At 48.8% G+C, this 22,315-nt stretch overlaps 1 protein-coding gene across 1 annotated transcript in view; it reads right to left on the reverse strand.

Moving 5' to 3' along the window:
- ZFC3H1 (zinc finger C3H1-type containing) overlaps positions 1 to 22,315 on the reverse strand; it is a 1,590,362-nt gene that overhangs the window by 1,413,913 nt on the left and 154,134 nt on the right. Inside the window, exon 6 of the mRNA XM_069628251.1 lies at positions 12,919 to 13,042. Within this exon, the coding sequence (XP_069484352.1) occupies positions 12,919 to 13,042 (124 nt within the window). The remainder of the gene's footprint in view (positions 1 to 12,918; positions 13,043 to 22,315) is intronic.

The raw sequence follows: 22,315 nt of genomic DNA on the forward strand, positions 1-22,315 counted from the left end.
CGAGTGATCTTTTGACACCTTATCATATCGAGGCATTGAGGGCTCTCGATGGAGATCACACAGTTTACTCAGGCTCGCGGGCGGAGTTTCCGGCCAAAACCGCTCCTTGCCGGCTTCCACAGAAGGCACAGACGGAGCCCTGCCACGTTTGTCAAAGATTTAAAGCATCTCCATATGGAAAGCTTCCCACTCTGCCGGTGTCGACTTTTTTGACGGGCATGTCACCGTTTCAGAGGTGCTGCCTGACGAAGAATACAACAAGAAAGGCGACCAGCGGTGCCTTCTCCTCCAGCGCTTCAACGAGGACGAAGAGTGGCAGGAACCACTACGAGACCTTGAGCGCTTGGCCTTCTTCCGCCAAGGAGTGTCGCCTCTCGACTCACCGGTCGAAGGCCTAGCAGGTCAGAACATGTGGTTTGGACACTTTGTCTACCTGAAGCTTCCCCTTTCATTCCCACAAGGCCTTTCCCATCATGGATTGACACTTGGAGCACATATCAGTCTCGTGGCCCTCACCCATGCCCCACAGATGGACTTGATGCAGGTCCATAATGGACATTTTGGAAAGGCAGTCCTTGCATTTCTTGAACCCGGATCACGGGGTCATCCGAGTGGAAGACAAAGACATGTCGACAAAGACCACAGCAAATACTTCACAAGTACGAGGCACCGAGTTTCACAAAGCAAACACGTTTGCAGGAAAACGGCACTGAGGCCAACTGAAGCTACTTATATCAACCTCTACGGATGCCTTTCGAGGGACATAGACGCCATCAATGCAGTGCGCCCTCTGCCGAAAACTTTTCCGAAGCAGCTGAAGCTGGGCATTGCATGTCAAAGATGAGGAATACGTTGGAGGAGACAATCCATTCGAAACATTTCACAATAAATTAATGTTACTCATAAAATGTGCATGCATGAAGAACATGAAGTCCTTTTGGGCACGTGGGCCAGTGGATGTCCACTTGATCCGTGCCGCCACACCTGTATAGGCTCCCAGCTGACCAGGTCCCGCCATGCCGCAAAAGGTGTCTTTACTATTTGCATCCTCTTTCCATTAGGGTGGCCAGAATTGCATTGTGCAACTTCTCCATGTCTTTCTCAGAGAGAGTCCCATCCTTGTGAAAGTTCTGGATCGGCAAGGGTTATTGCGCGGTGCTCAATAAAATTGATGCCCCTGCTGATGCAGAATTTTTCCAAACCTTTGTTTAGCTTTTTCCTAGTGATGTCCATTGCTTTGTAGGACACTGCTCTTTGACATTTTTCTGGGTAAGATCTCTGAATAAAAAAGGTCAGTGTCCTTCCAGCTGTGCAATATTCCAGCTAAGGACGTGCATATGTCACTGAACAACTGTCTTCTGCACCAGGTCGTTGCCTCCTAGATTTATAATTAGGACATTTTGAGGATCTCTAAACCCCACCAACTCTGCCAACTTCTCGTGGATCTCGTCCTAATTGATAGCCCAGTTCCCCACCAAAGTAAGTTGTGTTCTTGAAAGGTGGGCTCAACTTTGATTCCTCTGCCCATCTCCCTGTCCTGAAAATAAAAGTGACCCACAATAAATGCCGTCCTGTGGGTTTCTCTGTTCTGTCAAGGTAGTCTTTTACAGCCATTTCTTGCTGTTAAGTGCCTTTTTGAGATCTATGTGCGCCAAACCAGGTTTGGTGCCTTGGTTAGTTTTGTCTTTGGCGGGATTCACAAGTGAAGGCCACCTCTGGCTCCAGTAGGTCTGGCAGGGGCAGGAAGTGAGGGAGGTGCCCGAAACTCCCTGTGCTTAATCCGCTTGGTTACAGGAATGCACCCAGAGGTGATTGGCCGGCTGGCTGTCCGGCAAGGACAGGCAGCCTGTCTAATTGACAGCTAGGCTGGAATGAATGGGAGAAACCTGCATAAAAGGTGAGGCTTTTGGCTTAGAAGGCAGAGTCAACCACTGGACAAAGGAATTCGAAGAAGAACTTGGAAAGAGACGCCTGCAGCAACTCCTGCATGTTGATTTGCCCGGTGAAGCTCTGCTGCTGTGCTGAAGCTCTGAATTAGTTTCGACTAGAGAAGCCCTGCAAGGACTTCTCCCCTCGAGTTGGTGGCACCAATGAACTCCAAAGTACTTGTTTGGACACGTTCTCGAAGCTAGCTGTACTTCCGCTGCTGGAACCGAAATGCCAGGGAGAAAATCATCAAACAGAGTGGACCGCTTTTAAGTCGGACCCGAGCACCAGGAAGATCCACCCCCCCCAGACTTCCCTGAAGCAGGACTGACCAAGCCTGAGCCATCTCAAGAGTGCTGGACCCCAGATTCGAGGAAAGTCCAGAGTGGAACAAAGAACTGCGGTGTTGCCATTTTATGTCAGACACAAGGAGCTGAAACCGCAGTGTCACTGAATTGAAGTTTTCCCATTGCTGCCGCCGATCTTCCCATTGCAGTGCAGGAGCGCCCAGACGTCCTCCCTGTTGTCCAAACGACTGAGGCCAAGGAACAAAAGGCGCTGTACAGGAACAGAAGCCAGCTGAACATGTTTTTCTAACCAAACGTACTGTAAAGTCTAAGATAACTTAACACTGGTTGTGTAGCTTTACTTGTTCTCAGTTGAGACTGGTCTTGGTTGCCATTGCAGAGTTGCTGATAGCTTTGCCCCTCACAAGCCTCCCAGCTTGTGGCCCTTCAAGTGAATCCTATTTCTACAAACTTTTCTAAAAACATTGTGCAAGACTTTGACTTACCATCAAAGATGATCTTCAGCGCCCCTAGACATTGTTCAACTAATATTGGCTGTGCTGGCTCCCTGAGAGACTTCTTACCTTTGGCTCTGTGCCTTTACCTTTGCCCCGGGAAAGCGTTAAATGTACTTTACATTGGAAGGTTAAAAAAGTACTTACCAGTTTATGAATGCTTTGTTTACCTTTGTTTTATTCCCCTATCCAACTCTTTACACCCAAACTCTGTATTGCTCTAAATGTAACAGTGATACATCAATGTCCACAGTGTCCTAGCTATTTAGGTCACCTTAGGGTGTAGGCAGTGACTGTGTGCCATCCCCAATGGGCATCTGATCTAGAGAAACTAAGAGTGTGTTTTGAAGTGTATTATAATTGTTACATATCTTGCTCCCTTCTGAAGAAGGCTTATATAAATGACTTAAATCAATTAATTGTTTAATCAAGATATCGAGTGTGTTTATTTGAATAACTGTCACTGTGAAACGGTTACAACCCTACTGCTCATATCGACCCCTCTTGAGATAAGCATGGCTGCTCAGTCACACTACCAACCTGTGTACTAGAGACTAATACCAAAGGTTGGGCTCCTATTGCCAGGAGGTCAAGGTTGCTGTAGTCTTCCAAAGGATACTACACACAATCTTGCCTAACACAGTCGCACTGCTGGAATCCTCCTAGGGTGTCTTCTGTGAAGCTGCTGGACCCTCAACGAACTCTAAAGTAAAATACTCACCCGTTTGAACAGTCTTCCTGAGGAACTTACTTTTGCTGCTTAATAACCTATTCTGACACTGCCTGTTGGACACTAGACCATAGTGACCCCCTTATGTCACTGAGAACACTCATGCTCCAAGAATAAGAGAAATACTTATGGGGTTTGGGCCTTTTGCCTAGAAAAGAGAATACGTGTTTAAAAGTAACTAACTCAGAGTGAACAGTTAGTTCTTAACTTGAATGTGTGTTGCACTATTCTCAAAAGTATTTAACATCTTTCTTTCCTTAGAAACCGTTTTGCCAGTCTAACAGAAAGTAGATGTAAAGGTATACTACTCACCTATGATTCCCAAAAGTAATGCTGTTGGTTTCACTTTATTATTCCTGTTAGGATAATTGTACGAGTGTCCCCAAACTGGGTCTTGCTTCCCCTGACTTGCTGTGTTAGGCAAGATTATATATAGTACCCTTGAGTGCACTACAACAACCCTGACCTCCTGGCAATAGAAACTCAGCCTTTGGTATAAGTCTGCACTTCACAGGTTGGTAGCGTGTGGAGCAGCCAGGCTTATCGCAAAGGGGGTCAATGTGAACTGTAGGGGAGTTGCAGAGAATCACAGTGACAAGCCTTTGGGTGCATTCCTGTAACCAAGGGGATTAAGCACAGGGCGTTTCGGGCACCGACATACTGGAGCCCATGGGTGCCTTACTGCAGCTGCGAATGCAGCCCGTGGTAAAGACACACAATGGTAGTAAAAAGTTAACCACTGCCACCAGCCATTAATTGTAGAAAGGGTAACAAGTTAAATGAGAAACTAGACAAAGGGGATACGAAGTAACCCCTCCAGCACCCTTTAAGAGTGTGTGCTGGTTCTAGAAAGTTATAAAATATAAGTCAAGTCTATTTCACTTCACTGCTTTTAAAAACGGTTGGACTAAGAGAAAATATTTAAACCTTTGCGAAATCTAAGAGACTTCCCTGTGCCACTGCACGAAGGTGCTGAGTGTCACAATGCAAAGATGCCGCCTATGACTCCAAAGTCAAAAGAAACAGTCTAAATCACAGAAAAATAAAAACATGGAGTGGGAAAAGGGTCTCACTCTCTCCAGGTTATAAATTAAAAGTCCTAAAGTCCAGCAAAAGAGCTGTGGGGTCTCTAGGGTAGAGAGGGATTCACACATTTCTAAGAATTCTCCCTAACGGACTGGGTGAACTGGATGAGTGGCCTCCCAATAACAAACACCCCACAACTACACAGGAATCACAAGAGACTTAAAGTACATACCCAAGCCAACACAGTATCTTACAATTGAAGATTTTGCATGACTTCAGGATCTGCAGCCAAAAACCTGGTCAGTGGATTCCTCTTCTTACCCTCTGACTTTGTCTGACCATCAAAAAAAATCAGACAAAGTTACTTGTATAGCTAGGAAAGGGTTAAGCTATACTTCATTGGGTGATTGTAAAATACTTAACTGTTCCTTTTTGCACAATCTTAGTATTGCATTTAAGTGTCAAGTGATGTGTTAAGTGATATATCAATGTCCACAGTGTCCTAGCAATTGAAGTCACCTAAGGGTGTAGGAAGTGTGTGTGAAACATCCCAAAAGGGCATCTACTTAACTGAAACTGAAGGAGTGTGTTTTTGAAGTGTATTTTATTGTTTTATACTGCCCTTTCTAAAGAAGGCTTATTTAGAAACGGACTTTAATAAGTAATTATTTGAGTATAAGTATTATTTGAATACCAGTCACTGTGAAGCTCTATGTTGCACCTCTGCAGCTCAGATTGACCCCTCTTGAGGCAAGTCTGGCAGCTCAATCACTACCACCTTGTGTAGTACAGACCTACGCCAAAGGTTGGGTTCCCTATTGCTAATAGGACAAGGCTGGTGTAGTCTCCCACAGGGTTACTACATACAATCTTGCCTAACAGCCTCGGACACGCCCTTATGTTGATCCGGGGCCTCCTTTCCCCACCCGCCTTTTCCAACCTGAGGTGTCGGAGCCGGGAACGGAGACGGCATCACCTTCGCCAGTGTACCAGCAGACTTTTCCAAAGTCACTCTGGCGGTTTCACGCCTCAGGGGCAGGGCCACCTTCTGCACTGCAGGGGGTAAACTTCACAGCGTCAACCCACTTTGCCTTTGTAAGAGCAGCCACCACAAGCTCTATAGTCAACGAAGACTTATCCTGCGCAGATCGGGCCTTCGTGGGTAGTTCAGCCGTCTCCTCCGTCCGCAGCTTCTCCCGCAGCTTAGCCAGGTGGGAAGCTTTCCTTTTTGAGGAGCTGGATTGCCAGCTAGCAATTTTGGGGCGTGGGGGGGGGGGGGGGGGGGGGGTGGGGGGGATAGCGGTCACGACCTAGCCACTGAGGGACCAGCCTCTGCGGCGTCCCCGGTTGACCTGGACTTGCAGTTCTTGGCCTTGTATATGGCCCCCACGGATGAGGTGCACTCAAAGGACTCAGAAGACCGCTCCTCTTCGGTCCTGGGTGAGGCATGTCCCTGCTCTGGGCAGGGGCCTTGGCGTTCAGCCATGCCACCAGTCTACCAGTCTACTGTGCCTGACGATGGTCTTCTTGGAGAAACAAGGCATAGCGTGCATTTTCTTTCCTTGTGGTCAGGATGCAGATAGCGGCATTGCAGGTGCCCTTCTTCCACAAACTCGTTCCGTTCCCCGCACTTGGTGCAGGGCCTGAAGAGGGATCCTCCTTCCTTCTCCATCAGGCCTGATGGCCATCTGGAAACGACTGTTTTCGCCCTTGAGAGTCGCTGAAATTCACCGACAACGGATCCCCCACTGTCAGCAGATGGAGAAAAGAGCCCACAGGCTCTTCTGGAACAAAAAAATTGAAACTTTTTCCCCTCGGAAAACACGAAGAAACGTAGAGGTAGCTCGCAGAGCAAACTTGAGGACTCCCAACACTGAAGCGTGCAGTAAGAATCTGAAGATGGTTGCCAGAGGAGCAGCAAGAGAGCGGTCATTGGATGGGAGGGGGGGGGGGGGGGGCAGTATGACCCAGAGGATAGCGATTGGTTTAAAGGAGAAGAACAAGTTACTTTCTTACCTGGTAACGTTCTTTCGATGGGATGGTCCGACGACGTATTCCATATCTATGACATGTAATCACCACAGCTGTGCTGCTTCGGAAACTTTTTCGGCGTCTGCGTCCTGCGTCGATGACGTCGATGCGCCGCCGTCGAGGAGCTCCTCCGACGTCCGACGTCATCCGATGTGATAAGTAGGACGCACGACGCCAGTAGCCTCAGTTGTAGTTTTTTCCCCCAGAACGTGTGACATTAGTCAACTGCCAGTCCGACACAAAGCCTTGCGGAACGTAAGCTGCAATCGCAACAGAAATTCTGCAGCGGGGAAGGCAGGGTGGGAGCGATATGGAATACGTCGTCGGACCATCCCATCGAAAGAACGTTACCAGGTAAGAAAGTAACTTGTTCTTCGAGGGGATTGGGTCCTCCGACGTATTCCATATCTATGACAGACTCCCAAAGCAGTACCAAATCAAGGAGGAGGGAAAGAATTTAGAAACAAAATTTAGAATAGCCAATCAAATAGCAGAGCAAAGGACCGCCTTGCCAAAGGCCAGATCCTGCCCTCTGATGGAATCGAGGGAATAATGCCGTACAAATGTATGTACTGAAGCCCAGGTGGCAGCATCACAGATGTTGCGAATAGGAACACCCCTCTGCAGGGCAGTAGATGCAGCCACGCCCCTGGTAGAATGGGCCCGCAAGCCAGCCGGTGGGTCCTTACCCGCCAAGCGGTAACACTCCGAGATGGCCAAAATAATCCAGCGTGACAAAGTCTGTTTCGTCACAGCTTGCCCCAAGCGCTTACCAGCGTAACCAATAAAGAGTTGATAGTCCACTCTGACCCGGGACATGCGAGAAACATAAAAGCTCAAAGCTCTCCTAGGATCAAGCCTATGGAGCCTCTCCTCTTCCTTACCAGGATGCGGAGGAGGATAGAATGCCGGAAGAACAATCTTCTGGGCCAAATGAAATTCCGTCACTACCTTTGGAAGAAAAGAAGGACGAACTCGAAGGACAACCCTGTCCTTGTGAAATACAGTGAAGGGTGGCTTAACAGAAAGTGCCTGTAACTCACTCACTCTGCGAGCGGAAGTAACCGCAACTAAAAACGCAGTTTTCAAAGTCAATGAGCAATGAGGATCATCCGGGAACCGAACTTCCGTAACCTCCGCAGCACTTGCGGGATGACGGGGACTGGAGGAAACGCGTACAGCAGCGGGAATGACCACTCCACCACAAACGCGTCGCCTAAGGCTCCTTTCGGAGGAAATTCCCGCGAGCAAAACCTCTCGCACTTCCGGTTGACACTGGAGGCGAAGAGATCCACTTGAGGGGTCCCCCAAAGGGCGAAGATCTCCAGGAGAATCTCCTGAGCCAACTCCCACTCGTGAGAGATCGCGCTCTGCCTGCTCAGAGCGTCCGCCGTCACGTTTTCGTCTCCGGCCAGACGAACTGCCGAGATCGAAACTCCCTGCCGGATGGCCCAGAACTCGAGCTGCATCGCCTCCCTGCACAGAGGAAGTGACCCTGCCCCCCCCTTTTTGTTGAGGTAGTGCATGGCCACAGTGTTGTCCGTCATGATCAGGACAGCCTTTCCTCGCACAGTCGGCAGAAAAGCCTTCAGGGCTAGCCTGACGGCCCTCAGCTCCAACAGATTGATATGGAGTCTGGACTCCGACGGAGACCAACGACCGCTGACTGTCAGCCCGTTGGCATGAGCTCCCCATCCCGTGAGGGATGCATCCGTCACGATCGTCACCTCCGGCCAGGGTAGCCAAAATGGAGCCCCCTTCATCAAGTTGCCTTCGACGGCCCACCACAGAAGGTCCCGGGCGACCGAGGGCGGCACCTGAACCGGGTCCGACATCCTGCCGGAGGACTGCGACCATTGCGTCTTGAGTGCCCACTGCAAAGATCTCATCCGCAGGCGAGCCTCTGGCACCAGAAGAATGCAGGATGCCATGAGGCCGAGCAACCTCAAGAACTCGAACGCCGGGAGCGTCTGGGCATGCTGAAACTTGTGCACCATCTGCTGAATGTGAAGAGCCCTCACCTGGGGAGGAAAACACTGCCCCAGGGAAGTGTCGAGCACTGCTCCGATGTACTGGAGCCTCTGTGTTGGCGTCAAATGGGACTTCTTTAAATTGAGGGAGAAGCCCAGCCTGTGAAGGGAGTGGCAGGCGACGGACAGATGATCCAGGACTTGCTCGGGAGAGCTCCCCCTGATCAACCAATCGTCCAGGTAGGGGTAGACGTGAATCCCCCCTTGCCTGAGATGCGCTGCCACCACCACCATGAGCTTGGTGAAAACCCTCGGGGCGGAGGTCAAACCGAACGGCAGGACCCGAAACTGAAAGTGCGAGTCGCCAACCGCGAACCTCAGGTACTTCTTGTGCTTGGGATGGATCGGCACATGGAAGTAAGCATCCTTGAGGTCGAGTGACACCAACCAGTCCTGAAGCTGAAGGGCCTGGAGGACTTGAGAGAGAGTAACCATCTTGAACTTGTCCTTCCTGAGGAGTTTGTTCAAACCGCGCAAGTCCATGATGGGTCTCAATCCCCCGTCTTTCTTCGAAATCAAAAAATAAGGGGAATACCATCCCTTGTTCCTCTCCGCTACAGGCACCAGTTCTATGGCGCCTTTCTCCAGCAGGGCTTGAATTTCCTGCGCAAGGAGCGGATCCGGACACTTCAAAGAGAGGTTCCCCGGTGGATTGTCGCGAGGCCTGTGCCGAAAGGGAAGACAGTAGCCGTGGGTTATGATCTCCAGAACCCACACATCTGAAGTAATGGCACGCCACTCTACAAGATGCTGCGCCAGCCTTCCCCCAACCGGCGAACCATGGTACATGGCCTCATGACTGAGTAGGAGCGGCTGCGGCGTTACCTGAGGGCAAAGAGGCAACTGCCCGAGCGGCCTTGGCACCACGGGTACCTTGTCGTCCACCTCTGGTACCCCTGCGTTGGCCCCTTTGACTGCCAGCTCCTCTCGCTTTACCAAAGGACGAGTAATAGCGAAAGGAGCCACCCCTCCACTGCTGTCCCCTAGGACGAAAAAGCGGAGGTTGGCGAACTGCAGCGCCCAACGACTTCGCTGCAGCTTTTGAGGTCTGCAACCTCTCAAGGCTCTCGTCAGCCTTGCTGCCAAAAAGATGTTCACCATCAAAGGGCATGTTGAGGAGCCGGGACTGCACATCAGGAGCAAACCCCGACTTCCGCAACCACGCAAACCTGCGTATCACGGTGCTCGCCGCCATGGACCTACTGACGCATTCAGCTAAGTCCAAACCCGACTGAACGGACTCACACATGGCATCCTTACCATCCTGGACCATAGCAAGGAAACCAACCCGTTCGTCCCCTTCGGGAATATGTTCAGCCGCTAACGCAACACAGTTCCACAGAGTGTGCGTGAAACGCGACAAGGCACAAACGGAGTTGGCCGCCTGAAGCGCCATACCACCAGAAGAAAACACCTTCTTCGCCCAGCCATCAAAACGTTTGTCGTCCCTATCAGGAGGGATGGTAGGGTACGACGCCTGCTTTGCCGGGCCGTGGCCGCCTGCACCACCAAACTTTCCGGAGTGGGGTGCCTGGTCAAGTAGCAGGGGTCGCCACTGGCTGGATGGTATTTTCGCGACAAGGATCTGCCCACTGCCGGGAGACTCTCCGGAGCAGTCCAAGCCGCCGCCACCCTACGCTGTAAAGCCATATGGAACGGCAGTACCGGGTCAGTTGGGGGACCAACATCAAGGATGTCCGTCAGATCATCCTGCACAAACTCCCCTGGGGGAGCAGACCATCCCAGATACTCAGACACCCTAGCCATAAGGCGCCGGTATGAGGAATCGGCATGGGAGCCAGGCTCAGGCCGACCAAATTCCACCTCCGGAGAGGTGTCCAGTCCACTGGCATCATGCAGCGACTGCCTCAAATCGTCAAATTGACTATGGCCCGAGACAATGTCATCCGGCACCTGACTAGGAACCAGGCCATCCGAATCCTCATCCGCCTCTGAAATATAATCCAAGCGGTGGAAAGGCACCCGAGAGTGCCTGCTCTTAACCAGAGCCTTCCTAGGGGGAACACCCGAGACACGGGGCACCTCCGACACGAAAGGCGTCGATGGCGTCGAGGAAATCGGCGTCGACGTCGAGGAAATCGGCGTCGACGCCGAGAGGATCGGCGTCGACGTCAGATGCAGCGCCTCCAGTATCGGCGGCGTCGACACAGCCCTCGAAGCCGGAGCCCCGAGCGTGTCCCTCGACGACCTGACCGTCGACGGCTTCGACGACTTCCTCGGAGCCGGAGCCTCGAGAAAGCCTGTCGACGCCCTCGACGCCTCAGACGTCGATGCCTTCCTCGAAGACATCACAGGTGCACACGGTCTCGATCGCGTCGAGGACCGGGACCTGGAACGGGTACGGCGAGAACGAGCCCCCTTGTCCGAACGGGACCTCTCCCGTGACTCGCGCCGACCACTCTTGCGAGCGGTGGCTCTCGACCTCTCACGGCCGACCCCACTCGGGGGCGCGGACGGTTGAGTACCCTGCGACTCAAGAATCGCCAACATCTTCTTCCCGAAGGAAGCCCATTCCTCCGGCGTCGCACGGCTGGTGGGGTAACCGACGTGCCGGGCAGAGTCCTCTGAAGAGGACCTGGAAGGCGACCGATGTCGGCGCTTCCGAGAATGCCTCGAAGAGGCTGAGGAGTGGCGAGACCGACTCCTAGAAGAAGACCGACGAGACTTCCGACGATGACGCGGAGAGTCACCCCTCGAATCATCCGTCGAAAGCCCCGCCGACTTCGACTTCCGGGGCTTGGACACCCGACCTACCGACAATTTCTTCTTACGTTCGCGTAAGGCCTTGGACGTGAGCGACAGGCAGTCGACACAGTCATCCGTGTCGTGGGCCTCCCCGAGGCACCAGAGGCAGGCATCGTGCGAGTCAGTCACCGACATCTTGGACCCACACTCCCCGCACTTCTTGAAGCCCGGACGCGGGGTTGAAGACGAAGTGGAAGACATCGTCGAAGGAATATTCACAAACGAACAGGTTCGAAGAACCAGAAAGAACAGAACTCCAATGAGTCGAGGCTAGAACCGAGAAACACGAAGCAACACGTTCGCGGAAAAAACGGAACTGAGGCTACTGGCGTCGTGCGTCCTACTTATCACATCGGATGACGTCGGACGTCGGAGGAGGTCCTCGACGGCGGCGCATCGACGTCATCGACGCAGGACGCAGAAAAAGTTTCCGAAGCAGCACAGCTGTGGTGATTACATGTCATAGATATGGAATACGTCGGAGGACCCAATCCCCTCGAAATACAGTTCGTAAGTGAAACTGTTCTCTCTTTTACCAAGGATTCCCAGCCCGACTGGGAATATTCATGAGCATGTGAATCCATGCCAGACCCCATGCTGGAGAACATATTTTACTTACACAGTAACTTTGTTGCATCTCTTTTTTTGAACTATCACCAATACAAGTAATTTACCTGCTACAGATACATTCTGGGGATAAAAACTGGATTCTGTGACTTTGGGCACAAGGCCCCATTCTTCTGAAGGATTGGACTGCTGACGATTCAGAAAATCAGATATGACTTGGTCCACATTTACTTTACTCTTGAAGTTTTTAAATCAATTAAATGCATTTTAATAAACTTACATTCACCATAGGTTGAGTAATATTTTTAATGTGTGCTTAAGGCCTAGAATAAACATTGTTTTTTGGTACATTCCTGTCTAAATGTGTGCTTCACTGTATGGACTCATTGTGGACCCATGGCCCCCACCCCCTCACACACAAGCCTCGACTGCTCTCCATGTGTGCGTTGATTGTGTTTTAGCTAACCTCTCAAGAGTTCCCCTGCTCACTATAACTAGAGCAGTCTCCTGATCTGCCCACGAGGCCAGCTGCTAGAAATCAATCGTAAGACTATGCAAATCACAAAATCATCCAAAATGTTTCCTGACAAAGAAAAAGGGGTACAGTGTCGCTGTAACACTTCACTGAAAATGCTGTTAAAAAGAAAATACTGGAAAATACAAGGAAGAAAAACGTTCCCTGCCTTTGGGACTGACCAGAACCCCTCCACAATTTGTGAGGCAAAGAAACAAAAATGTACTCACCCAAAACACGACCAGTATACCAAAATTGGGATAGGCTATGGGTTCCAATGAAATCAGTGAGTGTTACAAAAAGCAAATCGTCAATGACGTGCAGTCTTCAGAAATTTGAAAAAAAATACCCTTTGGCTAAAACTCAACCTGAGCTTCAAACCCTCATCCCAGCTGCAAAACTAGCCCTCAGCAACTAGATATTCTGACTCTACTATTACATTGAAAATTGAGTTTTACAAAAATTTACTTTGAATCCTATGAGATTTCATCAAGACACATTGTACAAAAATACTAAGCCAGCTCACCTGGTGAGTTTGTTTCACTATCGGTATCCATAGCAACTTCTTCATAATTATCGTATTGATAAATCCCTCCAGCTCCATCTGTAGACTGCTTATCAGATGATCGTGTTAAGTCGGGGTCTGAAGACTAATGAAAAGAATTATGTAATTATCAAAAACATCAATCAACACAAAATTACGATGCAAGCGTGGCTTCAAATGCTGAGATGCAAAACCATAATTCGATGTAAAGTGTTCAGGTTGAAAGTTACTGAGATTGGTTGTTTAATGCAATTTATACAATGTCAGCATTCCCCTGTTAGGAAGAATTTTCATTTTAGTGCTATATTCCTCCTACCTTAGCGACCCCCAGGTCTTTTGATTAACTTAGGACATTTTAATTTTAACCCTGGAGCGAGAGACCTTTTTCTCACTTTCTCATGTGTTTTTACTCGATTTGTATTTTGTGTTTTCACTGTTTTTGGAGTCTGACAAACTTGATGGGCATCTGCTTTTTGTATGGGACAGCACCTTCAGTGCAGTGTCACTGAAAAATCCTTTCGATTTCTCTTAAGGTTTTAATAGCTTTTCTTGAGTAAACTACAGTTCCCAAGAATAGTGAAGTGAAATTGACTTTATTTTCCTTTTCTCTTTGTAAATCCAGCACACACAATCTTATGTGGAGTGCTGGGGGGAGGGTTACCTAGTAGCCCCTCATCCTACATTCTGATGTGACAATTCTAGGTTACCCTCACTACTTTAAATGGCTGAGGTAGTGGTTTAATTTTTCCTACCTATTGTGCTTTTCTACCGCAGGCTGAACCCTCAGCTGCAGTACAGCACCCATGAGTGACCATTTTGTCACAAAGCCACCCGCGCCAGACTCCCCCACCCCCCCCACCCCGGTCTTCTTTCGCCATTTTCTGTTTGTGAGGTCTTTCTTGGGTTTTAGTCTGTGCACTAAGACAGGTTTGAGCCCTCTGTCTTGCCTTTGGCGGGCTTCAACCTTGAAGCCCGCCCCCAGCTCAAGTGTGTCTGGAAAGACAGGATATGCGGAAGAGTCCCGAAACTCCTGTCCTTTATAACTAGGAATGCCTGAAATCAACTAGTCCAGATTGGCTGGCTGTCCTTTCAGGATAGCCACCCTGCTGTGTGATTGACAGCCTAGGCTGTGCTTGAATGGAAGAAGCCTGCTTCAAAGGCGAGGGTTTTGGGACTACAGGCAGAGTCGACAACTGGGAGAAACACCTGACGAAACCGTGAACGAAGCTTGCTGCAACCTCCTAGACCTTCAAATTGCCCAGTGAAGCCCTGCTGCTGTGCCAACCTCCTTTTTCACCTTGAGAGAGAAGCTCCAGACAGAACTACTTCTCCCCTTGGGTTGGTGGGACCAACAAACCCTGAGACAAACCCCACTGGACGACCATCCCAGACTGGCTGTGCTTCTTCATCGTTGTAAAAACCCAATGGCAGGGGTCGAGTTCTGTAGTCTATTGCAACTGTAACGCTCACCTGGTATCTACGGGGACGTCACTCAGCCGGTCCTGGACTCTTACGACCTCGAACCCTTCCCTGGAGGCTATTCGACTGGCGACTGGGCCTGAAACACAGGATTGGTAGAGTTTAACTCCCTATTGTCTCTGTGTGCTTGAACCCCTTCCTCCCCGGGGTCCAACCCTTCCCTTTGATCCACAGCTGTTTCCTTGGATCGTGTGCTCTCCGTCCTGCTTTCAGCGCAGGGGCGCGTTGATTGATGCGGGCTCGTTGGTGCCTAGTTACTTCACTGGCGAGAGTCCAACTGTTAAGTATAATGAGTCTTTGAACAGTTCTCCAACTTCGTTCCTTTCCTTCTTAGATGGCCGGCGTCCGGGAATGGCGGTGTGCGGCTGAGATGAGTGGCGCTGAAGGTGAGTGAGAGCGCGATGCACCCTTTTCGTATTTGTAATGAACCGAGTTCTTTTTCTGTGTCTTTAAGGTGCCGCCATGTTGTCAGCGTGGATGCTGGTTATGAAGAACAAATGTGGCGAGTAAGCACTGTATGCGGCGCCTCTAGATGTTTCCACGCTAACCTGGAGTGTCTTTTCCCCCCTCGCAGAGCGGCTGGGATTCAGGTAAGCGTTTGAAGCTCGCACTGTTTTTGAAAAAAAATAAGCAAAGAGCTGTAAAATGCTTACTAATGCCTTTTCTCTGTTCTTTTCCTCTTCATTAAGAAGCGGCGTGCCGGGATGGGAATGACACCGCCGAAGATGCCCGCAGAACAGAAGGAGCGTTGAATGATGGGCAGAAGGGCTTCAAGGTAAGGCTGTTCCTAACAGTGTTCTTGCAGGAGCTGAGTGCAGAAGAAAGATGCAGGCCCACTGGAGACCGATCCGAATACGAGCGTCACGCTGCAGGTGCAAAAAACGCAAAGCATGCTTCTCGGCCTGGGTGTGGCTTAAATAGTCTCTGGGTATCCCAGGTGACTCTGGGCTGAACCACACCCAAAGGACTAGACCGCACATGCAGTTCTGGGAACCGAAATATGTAGGGGCATCAATCTTGTCCCCATCAATGCATTACAAGTTCAATCCCCAATGTTATCCTATGGGAGTGAGCGAGTCTGGTGCCACAAGCGCCAAGTCTGACTCCAAGTGAGTCTTTGGAGGGATGGAGGCCCTTGAGGGCCATGTAGGTGATCGTGGACTGGCTCCAGCCTGACATCTCGGAGGGCTGGGGACAAGAGGGGCAGGAATCGTGACAGCAACGTCTGCTTCGGAACGAATCCGGCCAGAAGCTCCAGGAGACTCCCAAGGACCAAACCAGAAGCAAGACCTCCAGATCCAGAGTCCCCTCACCAAAGTGCAGGACCGAGGGAGTAAAGAGCTTGAACCGCGAAGTGCTGCTGAACCCAAAAGAGCCTGTAGCTGCTGACAACCGCCAAAGGAGCCCTCCAGATGTCCTCCCTCTTGTCCCCATGACTGAGGCTCAGGAACAAGGGTCTACACCGCTGTAGCAAGACAGAATCCAGCTGGACCACTTCAAACCAGAGATACTGTTTAGGCTTGGGGTGCTCAACTCATTGCCATGCTCTTCTCATTTGGGAATTGCATTGGCTTATCTTTTAGAATTGATTCCAACTCTTTTCACAGGCTTAACAGCTTGTGACCCTACAAGTGATTTTTTTAACAAACTAAGTTTGTGCAAGACCTTTGATCTAAGAAGTGCAATAGATCCATACACAGTTTCAATTTACTTTGGCTGTCCTGGCTCCCCAAGACTTTTCTGGTCCATGGACTTTGATACCATTTGTCCCTCATAGGTGGTTTGTTGTAGACTTACTGCTTGGAAAGGCTTAACTAGATTTCATTGGAAGATTAGTTGCCCTCACATATACAGAGAACCTGTCTAACCTTTTTCCTTCCATAACCTTTCCTTTCTGCAACCTCAGAATCTGCACAGTATACTAGTGAGATCTACAAATGCCATTACTGTCCTTGTGAATGAAGTCAACTCAAGGTGTAGGAATTCTGTAAGAAGCATATCCAAAGATTATCCACTAACGTTTTGATTCTGAAAAGTAATTTTAAAGTATATTTACATTGTTACAACAGATTGCCTTTTTAAAGAATGCTTATTTAAAAATGTAGGTTAATTAAATAGATAACTATTTATAACTAAAACCTGAGTGCAAGTGTTACTTGGTTACTTGTATTTACAGATTTCGTTTGTACAGCTCTACAGCTCACATTTACCCCTCTCGAGATAGGCCTGGCTGCTCAGTCACACTACCAACTTGTGTAGTACAGACCTATACCAAAAGGTGGGTTACCTAATACCAAGCAGACAGGTGTGTAGCCCACACAGTGTGGCTGCACCAATTCTTACCCAAAACCTTCAACACTGAAGTTTACAATTCTATTACAAGAACTGAATGCTGCAATTCTAAGCAAAAGAAAAAAGTGCATCATAGCTTCAATTACAAACCTCAAAGATGTTAATGTAAAAAGGATCATTGAAAAAAATTAGGGGAAGACCAGCAACAAAATAAAGTCATAAAGGTTCAATGCTTGCAGGAATGCAATTCCCAATTTAGCTTTTCCAAAAACGGTGGTAGAAAAAAAAGATACTAAATTACCTTCATGGTAATTCATGTTCTTTTGTGCTTGCTGTCCACTAGCATAGATTCTCAGAACCAGACCTACGGAAGTGATTCCGAGAGGCAAACCTGGATGGTGAACAAGGTACTAAACACTGTCCAGAGTCTCATTGAAAGGTAATGTAGGCAGAGCAGTTGAAAACGCACAGAAGTACAAAAAGTACAAACATACTATGTATAGGCCTTACGCACACATGCAAGTGGCTCTACTGTTGACAAAATTAAACTTAAAACTGCATCTCTAACATTCAAATGCCACAATAACTTTGCACCAAGCTACCTAACAGAGGTTCAAAAGAAGTCACAGCCAGACCCACCAGAGCAGCCTATATGAACTGCCTATCAGTTCCCACCTTCAAAATGACTACAACCGGAGGGAACAGGTTCCCCATCAAAGCTGGACAACTGTGGAACTCCCTCCCACCCACCTTAAGGACGGACCAATCATACCCACACTTTAGATTAAACATCATCAAGTGGCTTAAAGAAAACAAGCTATAGTTCTAGCTTTACCAGCTAATTGACTTAGTAACCAAACTGGACCCTGGCTCTCTATTGTGACTCCATACTTCTATGGCATATGTTTTACTTGCTGTACTGTATCTGTGACTATGTAACCTTGTAACTTGTAAGCCTAAAGTATTCTTGCTCTCGTGCCTCGATACCCTCGGTTCTGGCGCACACTACAAATAAATAAAAGTAAAGCCCATGTATACTTACCACCAAACTCCCCCATCTCCCCATAAACATACACTAAGCAATCACACTACATTCTAACTGTCAATTTAATAAAGCAATACACAAACCAATTGTAAAGGGGCAACAGAATAAAAGGCATCTCACTTCAACAGTTCTTCCCTAGCAGGAAAGAAAGCTATCCAATATTTTAAAGGGTCAATGTTCAGTTAAGTATCTGGTTTAGGTAGAAAGGCAAAGTTCCCTTGCACAAGTGTTGCGAAAGCCAACATAAGGTAATTTTTTTTTCAAAGTACTAAAGAAAATCAGTTAAGCAACCAAGGCTATGGGTACACTTCCAATTCCACACTAGACACTTCACCGTTCACAACGCCCATGCAAATCCTAAGGGGGGAAGGAAGCACAAGTAGAGGTAGGCACACTTACTTCAAACTCAATTTATCTAGGTGACCACCACAAAGGCACCCAGAATTGCCAGCAACATGTACTTCAGTCATTGGTTCAGTAGTGAAGATCCAGGGGTCTGAAGTGCAGTGACAAGCTTCTCAGGATGGGGATCTTATGTGGCGGTTCTATTCTCCAGTTGTGTGACTGCTCTGTCGAAGTTTCAGCTGGACAGATTAGACACCTCAGGACAGCAACCACAGAATGCTACAATAAGAATGGACTACCAGGACCCAGCAAGCAAAGAAACAGCCAGGGGGTTCAACAGGCCAGATTCGTGATGGCCGCCACAGGCTGCACACAAGGTCCCTCTTCACAGTTGAGTAGCAGCAATGTTCCAGTGTTGCGGAAGAATTCTTTTTTTGGGGGTGTGCAGACCCTTTTCAGGATGCCCTACACACTTTCACCCTTCCCCTTTTTTGGATCTCAAATGTCTCCCTCCCACTGCAACACTTGTACAGTATAGGGTCCTCAATATATCATAAGCCTCGTAGGGGAGGGCTGCTTTTAAACCACCCAATTTTTGCCCAGGTGGATGGATGAGTCCATTTTTATTAAAGTGCGTTACATTTAATAAGGCAGCTGTCCACATTAATCACTTTACAATCATTAGTGAATATAATATAAACTTTACAACAGCGCCAACTCTCTCTAAACGTCCTGCCCTATTCTAAGGCATGAGTGATCTCAGAGGCAGAAATGGGACACTGGTGGTCCAGAGGCCAACAATGGGAATGTCATAAAAAGGGCTCAGATGCAGGAAAGTCAGTCACCAGAGGATTTCTCGAACAAATACAGACTTGAGTTAGTAGAAAGTGTTCATGTACTTCATCGAAGGATCCCTAGATGAGTTCCAGCGTTAGACCTGGGTGAACGGTATGGGAAAACTCCCAAACACACGAAACCACCCTAGCCACTAAGAAGCGACACAAGAACTTAGCTAAGTATTACCCTCAGCCACACAGTACCTCAGCAGTGAGAGTTAGACACCTTCACGATGCAGCAGCAAAGGACCCAGTCTCTGGATTCTTGGACATGGTGACGAAAGAACAGACACTGGATGGGAACTTGCAGCAGCAGTCAACAAAAGGATTTCAACAAAGGATTCTTCGGTTCTTCTCACGGCTCTGGTTTTGGCACCCTTTTCAAATTACCAGATGAAGGACAGTAGTCGGCAATCAGATTTGCCTTGCTATCTCGGTCCAGCACTTTGGTGAGGGTACTTAATCTTGTCTCTGGAGGTCCAGCAAGAGCCCACCAAAGTTTCAGCAGAATTCTTTCTTCAGAAGACGTTGCAGTCCCAGGGTATTGGTGGTTTGCACCCCAGTAAGGTCACAGCTCGTCGTGGGATGGCTCAACATGCAGGTAGTATCAAGACCGAGGGTCCCATCAGTCTCTGGGTCAGAGTCATCATCTAAGTGGTCAGCACAGGTAGTGGGTCCACAGCAGGCATCTCCAGTCACTGGCAGTAGCTACAGCGGTCGCCTTCTCTTCATCGAAATATCTGTTTGAGTGGTCGACTGGTCTTCAGCGCCAAGATTCAGGCCAGGGGCAGGTGCAATCAGAATAGCCAGCCCCCCACCTCCCCTCATTGCGAACTGATTTCTCTATGGCACACCAGCAGACAAAGGTCCTCTCTCTCTTCCTGCCTACACAGACACAATGCAGCCTCGGCAGGCCACACAATGTGTTCCCGCCTTAGACAACACCATCACCAGGACCTCCCCCACCCAGGACGTTATAAGGACCAAGAAAGGACAAGAACCAGCCATTCTAGCGGCTTGGTGACCCTTCTGTGCATTACCGCGGCTGGTTTGACAGCCTGCAAGTAAACAAATTCACACAAAAGAGAATCATGTCCACTGCCACCAGCCATATTAGTAAGCTTGTTACTAACAGAAATGTTACAGAAGCAGTGAGAAAGGGGTAACTCTCCATCATCTCTCTCTCCAGTACTCCACATAAGGTGCTGGTCTCACAATATAACAAAGGGGATGAAAACAAGTCCAGAGAAAACAGGGAAGCCCAAGAGGCAACCCTGCAACACTGCACAGAAAGTGCCGAGAGCTGCAATAATAAAATGTAGAAGCCCAAAAAGTTATAATAAACAATAGATTACAAAAACTATGTGGTCAGAAAAACGACATCCATAAAAAAAGGATAAAAGAAAGGGTAGAGGTGAAAAAGATTCCCACTCAGAAACATATAAAAATAATCCACAAGTCCAGTAAAAAGTGCTGGGGGTCTCATGTGAAGGTGATTTAGCATATAAATGAAAATCTAGCATAAGAGATAAGGGTCAAAACCTGGACTGGATCCAGAAGTGGCGGCTGAATATTTAAGATAGACAACCATAGGGAACACCAAGCCAAGGACCCAAAACTACACCAGGCAGTACATCCCCAACCAGATCAACCATGGACCATACAACCATAGGACCCGGACCAGACAACCACATTGGTTGCAGGGAGAGAACCGGTGGTGATGGCGAAAGGAGGGGGAGGGAGGGGCTCGGCGGGAGAAGGGAGACGAATGGGCCAACCTACAGAGGTAGCCCAAGGAAAGACAACACAAGGGAACCCACAATCAGTGTACATAAGAGGGGAGTAGGTTTAAGTTAGTAATTATTTTTCTCCAGCATGGCTCTGGCATGGATTCACTGGCTCATGAATATCCCCCCCCCCCCCCCCAACCCCTCCAGGGTCAGGCTGGGAATCCTCGGTTGTTAGGGAGAATTCTCAGAAATGTGCTAATTGCCTTCACCTTAGAGACCCCCAGCAACTTTGCTGAATTTTGAGGACTTAATTCTTTTACCTGAAAGTGTGTGAGCCTTTTTTCCCCCACTATTTCATGTATTTTGTTGTGCGTTTTACATTTGTGTTCTTTGATTATGGAGTTTTTAGATAACTCCATAGGCATCATCTTTTCATGTGTTACACAGCACCTTCAGTGCAGTGACAGAGGGAGGTCTTTTAGACTTAACTACCTTCTCTGGGATGAACTACTGTTTCCCAGAGAATTTAAAGTGAAATTGACTTTACTAGTCTTTTCCAAATTCATAGACCCAGCACACACCATCTTACAATAGAGTGCTGGACGGGTTACATAGTATCCCCTGTGTCTAAACACTCATTTAGGAGTCAAATGCTACCCATTCCATGTGAAAAGGCTGGTGGCACTGGTATTACAACAAACTACCATGATTTTTCCCGACACGAACACCGGTAGCTAAAAATCACTGGAGCCATGTATCTCAAGATGGCGCCCTAAGCCCCCTTGTTAAAACGGGACCCGGTCTTTTTTCATCGTTTTTTTAGGAAAGGTTCTTCTAGTGTTTGTCTACACGCCAAACCAGGTTTGGTCCCTTTGTTTGTGTGCCTTTGGCCGGCTTCAGGACTGAAGTCCGCCCTTGGCGTCCGAGTGTCTGTGGTGGGCATGAAGTGAGGGAGGTACCCAAAACTCCCTGTGCTTAGTCTCATAGGAGACCCAAATGCATTTGGGTGAAATTGGCTGGCTGACTGTCCGGCAAGAACTGCCACCCTGCTGGATGAGTGACAGCTAGGCTGGAATGAAAGGGAGAAAACTGTTTAAAAGGCAAGTCTTTTGGACTGGAAGGCAGAGTCGACCACTGGAATGAAAGAACTGAAGACAAGTTGGAAGAGGATGGCTGCTGCAACCACTGGACCGTTGGTTTGCCCAGTGAAGCCCTGCTACAGGTCAGAATTGCAAAACTCCATTCAACAGAGAAGCTCCTTCAAGGACTGCTTCTTCCTTTGAGTTGGTGGGACCAATCAACTCATAAGACACCTGGATATCATCCTCAAGGCTGGTTAGGTTTAACCAGGGAGAGGGACACCAGTTTGTGTTCTTGAATCTACAGCTACTGGAACTGAAGTGACTCCATTTGGTTTGCTTTCTTCAACGATCCCGTGCAGTTCGACCCCCATCCCTCCACCCCCCCCCCCCCCCCCCGACGTCCTCCCTCTTGTCCCCACGACTGAGGCCCAGGAACAGCGAGATCTGCAGGAACTGCCAGGAACCACAACTTCAAATTAAAGTACTGTGCAAACCCGGTTGAGAGATCCCAACTGTTGCAGTGAAAGTTTGTGAAACTTTCCCAACTTGCAGGCCTAATCAGCTTGTGAT

The sequence above is a fragment of the Ambystoma mexicanum genome, chromosome 12 (genome assembly GCF_040938575.1).
Source record: "Ambystoma mexicanum isolate Mex_15411 chromosome 12, UKY_AmexF1_1, whole genome shotgun sequence".
NCBI classification, from domain to species: Eukaryota; Metazoa; Chordata; class Amphibia; order Caudata; family Ambystomatidae; genus Ambystoma; species Ambystoma mexicanum.